At 43.4% G+C, this 4,693-nt stretch overlaps 2 protein-coding genes across 2 annotated transcripts; one reads left to right on the forward strand and one right to left on the reverse strand.

The window, feature by feature from the left end:
• Positions 1–507: 507 nt before the first annotated feature.
• LOC117320038 (sex peptide receptor-like) lies at positions 508–4,629 on the forward strand (the record flags this gene model as incomplete). The annotated part of the gene is given in 2 exon segments (XM_033874731.1): positions 508–590; positions 3,345–4,629. A coding segment is annotated over 1 exon segment (1,086 nt). The 5' UTR covers positions 508–590; positions 3,345–3,407.
• LOC117320037 (protein TsetseEP-like) lies at positions 1,506–2,879 on the reverse strand. Its single transcript, XM_033874730.1, has 2 exons — positions 2,862–2,879; positions 1,506–2,159 (listed from the first exon to the last, which is right to left on the reverse strand). Exons 1-2 carry the CDS (start codon positions 2,877–2,879, stop codon positions 1,506–1,508), a joined length of 672 nt encoding a protein of 223 aa, XP_033730621.1.
• Positions 4,630–4,693: the final 64 nt, after the last annotated feature.

The raw sequence follows: 4,693 nt of genomic DNA on the forward strand, positions 1-4,693 counted from the left end.
CATATATATATGTGTAACCCTGGTAAATAGTAGCCGCAATATACCGCTCGGTTAGAGAGATCTTCTCTTTAGCTCGATCGGTTGAGCGTAAGACTAGTAAGCCAGAGGTCCCGGGTTCGATCCCTAACGGAGGCAGTGATATAAAATTTAATTAATCATGTGCTCTGTTACATATGTAATTCTGATCTATAATTTACCTGTCAGGACAGGTGGTATTGTTATTAAAATTTGACAAAAACATAAACACTCTCAAATGTACTACATCATGTCCGCCTTTCAGATTTGATAGCATATAATGGTGAACCTGCTGTACGTGGTTGATAATCAGCACGTGAGCAATTGATTAGTTTTGTTTATGAGGTTTTGGTGCTTACTTATACAGTATGTAGTTATGATCTACAATAAACATGTAAGAATGTTCTGTAAATCCGACTTTCAGATTGGATAGCATCATGCTATGTCACAGGTCGACACGATAAATAGTTTACGGAGTAGGTTGTAATAAATTATGGTAATGCTACAGACCAAAAAGATGGCGGCCCTTACCAGCTGTGTGTGAAGGGCCGTGTGTGAAGGTACCTTCTTCCTAGGTAAATATATAAAACTTACACTATAGATATACCACTTTTCGTTTCTCCTAGTTACTATGCTTAAATATTGTCGACAGTACTTAATGTTAGTACTGAGCGATCAACGGCGTTAGGCAGCTTGGCAGCTACATGTACATACATTGTACGTGTGTAGACGTCATGCTTATTCCACACTTCATTAACAACTTTGATTTATTTACAAGTTGTCGGTACATTGTCTATCAGACTAACAATATGTTATTGTTTCCAATGTATCTTATGTATAATATGATTTTACTCAATGCGAATACAATCAAATTCCATTCAACAGTTTACCCTTTCCAAATAGCATATGAGCTAGGCTAAGGGAGGCAACTGTAACATGTTTCCCCACACCAGAGACAGCAAGCATGGTTTGATGTGCTACTAGATTAAAGAACGATGCTGTACATAATTGTATTATAGGAAAGATGTTTACCACTGTAATTAAAAAATGTTCCCTCTGTCAACCAGATTGCTATGACAAAGTCCTGATTACATTTCTTTACTTGTTACTCATCAATGAATATTCTCTACATGTTACATATATTTCCCCCTTGGTCCCGAGCTCTCTGTGCATAAAGACCGTCAGGCGACCATCTTGAATTTAAACAAATGCAAATGCCATACATGTATAGATGTATTCCATTTGGTTCATATACATGTAGTTGTGCGTTTTCAATTTTGAGACGGATCGAGAGGACAAATTGCCGGCGATTTCGACAGTATCCTTTTTCTCCAGAAGTGCATTTGCAATGACATGTCCATGGACAAATAACTACAGAGGAAAGAGCAGAGATGTATATAGGATGGTCGTCATAGGGATCTCTCTGGGAATCTCTCGGGGGATCTATCTGGGGATCTCTCTGGGATCTCTCTGGGAATCTCTCTGGGGATCTATCTAGGGATCTCTCTGGGGATCTCTCTGGGGATCTCTCTGGGGATCTCTCTGGGACCTCTCTGGGGACCTCTCTGGGACCTCTCTGGGACCTCTCTGGGGATCTCTCTGGGACCTCTGTGGGACCTCTCTGGGGATCTCTCTGGGGATCTCTCTGGGGACCTCTCTGGGGATCTCTCTGGGGACCTCTCTGGGACCTCTCTGGGACCTCTCTGGGAATCTCTCTGGGGATGTCTCTGGGGATGTCTCTGGGGATCTCTCTGGGGATCTCTGGGAATCTCTCTGGGGTTCTCTGGGGACCTCTCTGGGAATCTCTCTGGGGACCTCTCTGGGGACCTCTCTGGGGATCTATCTGGGGATCTATCTGGGACCTCTCTGGGGACCTCTCTGGGGATCTCTCTGGGGATGTCTCTGGGGACCTCTCTGGGATCTCTCAGGGGACCTCTCAGGGGACCTCTCAGGGGATCTCTCTGGGGATCTCTCTGGGGATCTCTCTGGGATATCTCTGGGATCTCACTGGGGATCTCTGGGGATCTCTCTGGGGATCTATCTGGGGATCTCTCTGGGATCTCTCTGTGGATCTCTCTGTGGATCTCTCTGGGGATCTCTCTGGGGATCTCTCTGGGGACCTCTCTGGGAATCTCTCGGGGGATCTATCTTGGGATGTCTCTGGGGATCTCTCTGGGGATCTCTGGGGACCTCTCTGGGAATCTCTCTGGGGATCTCTCTGGGAATCTCTCTGGGGACCTCTCTGGGAATCTCTCTGGGGATCTCTCTGGGGATCTCTGGGGACCTCTCTGGGGACCTCTCTGGGGATCTCTCTGGGACTCTCTCTCGGGATCTCTCTGGATGGGTAAAGTAATTTAGTGATAATGCGAGTGCTTTTGATTTCAGATTTTTCGGCATAGCAGTATAATATTCTTTTGGCCCCGGGTATGACGCGACAGGTGGCGTTAATGGTCAAGATGAAGTATGTGATTGGTCAATGTAGCGGTAAATGCAAAATGCAGATATACTGTTAAAAACGAAACAAAGTTAAGATTGAATGCAAGCTGAATACGTGGATGTATCTTTTCAAATGACACATTGATGAAATAATATTCCAGATTCAAATGCAGTCTTATTATCACCCAAAACGATTCAAACTGATATAATTTTGTTATCTTTGCTGAAACGCATCAGTTCGTTAATTTATTTCACCAGCAATTTTATAACCGATATTTCTTGTTTTGGTCTGAAGCATCATTTCGTGGAGGGCAATATTTATAATTGATCTAAATGGGGCTGGTCTGACCCCCGGGGACAGAGGGGTGGGCCGGGGGAACTTAGCTGAATGTTTTGCTTTGAAACGTCACTCGATCCTCCTTCAACATTTTAATGGATTACAACCAAATTCGGTCTGAAACATTATTTGGGAGGGCGAATATAATTTATTTAAATGAGGCTTGTCCAACCACTGGTGATAGATGGGCGGGGGCCCCCAAAAGGGGAACTTATCTGATTTTTTGCTTAGAAACGCTCCTTTTTCTAATGCCTTAATTGATTACAACCAAATTTGGTCTGAAACATCAATGGGGAGGCTGGTTCAACCCCTGGGGACAGAGGGCGTGCCCCTAAATGGGGAACGTATCTCCAGGAATGACAAAATGGATTAAAACTAAATTTGAACTGAAATATCACTGGTTGGGGACAGACAATTTATGTAAATAACGTTGGTTTGATCCCTTGGGATGGAGGGGAGTGTCCCTGCTGAACCTTTCAGATGACCGATTAGGCCCATGGACCTCTCTTACCTATAATGACCATTAAATGAATCGGTTATTTCTCTTTGATTGTAGAAGGTAGAAAGAATGCAGTCCTATGCTGGAAATAGATCAAACAACTCCCACTAACAGTTCAAAATGGAGGAAAATGAAATGGGATTACCACCGTTGATATATGACGCTCCTTCTCCATTCAACACGGCGTTGGCTCGAGGTCTGTACGGAGTGGCGGCACCCGTTATAGTTATACTTACCATTCTGAATAACATCATGGTAGTCATCACAATGCACTCGGACCTTCCTAAAAGAGGCTCGGCGTCTCGTATACAGCATACTGCTATTGCTTGTAGCAATTCCCTCCTCGGCATCGTCCAGCTTCCTGTCCATTTCTACTTCTTTGCTGCTCCAAGTTTTCCCGCCTACATATCCAAACCGTGGTGCGGAGCATTCAGGATATTAGGATTTGTACTTCCACATATATTTCATACCATCTCCTTGTGGCAATTCATTGGTCTTTCCGTACAGAGATATTTGGTATTTAGGTTTCCGTTTTCCTGTGTGACCTGGTACAACATTGACAACATGACAAAGCTAGTGAAAATCCTTACATTCGCTGGTTTTATAGTTAACATTCCCAAACTCTTCGACTTTGAAATAATTGATTTTGATGAAAACATGATATTGAATAATGCTACCTTCGTTATCGGGAAGACTCTGTCGTGCAGAGCGGAGTATCGTTTTATCAATGGTAGAAATGTTTATGCATTGTTTTCCAGTTGGTTTGTGGCAATAACTGTCCACATCGTCCCGTGTACCACGCTTACTACAGTGTACATACTGCTCATATCCGCTATCTATAAAAACAATACCAGACGTCAAAATCTGTCCAGAAACAGCAGGACAGGACGACGCCAAGCCAGGAACCAAACCATCAAAGAATGCAGTGTCCTTGTCATGATGACCACGTGTCTCGTTGTTGAAATACCATCAGCAATCGTGCGGGTTAAACAGCTCACCTTTACCAAGCGTGACGTCACTTCCGGTGGAGGTGAAGAAATCATTCTCACACATTTCTTTCTTCTGTTAAGTTACTATTTTTATGTGTACATCTACCTTATTATGAATCGTGATTTCCGTACCACTTTCTTGTCAATTTTACGGAAATTGCGACCAATACCACAACCCGACGCCACAGAACTACAGGTTATAAGGAGAGCGGTATGAACGCTCTTTTTACATGCGTATTGCTTATAGGTTGTAAAAGGAGAGGGGAAATTCAATGACCAGACAGGGATTACAACTTGGAACCTTCGAACGCTAGACGGACGCTATAAGTGTACATGTATACGGGAAGTAGAAAGTTGAGACGGAACGACTATTTATCAAAATTGTACATGTTATACGTGGAATAGAAAAGAAGTGTT

Source organism: Pecten maximus, unplaced genomic scaffold, assembly GCF_902652985.1.
Source record: "Pecten maximus unplaced genomic scaffold, xPecMax1.1, whole genome shotgun sequence".
Classification (NCBI taxonomy): Eukaryota; Metazoa; Mollusca; class Bivalvia; order Pectinida; family Pectinidae; genus Pecten; species Pecten maximus.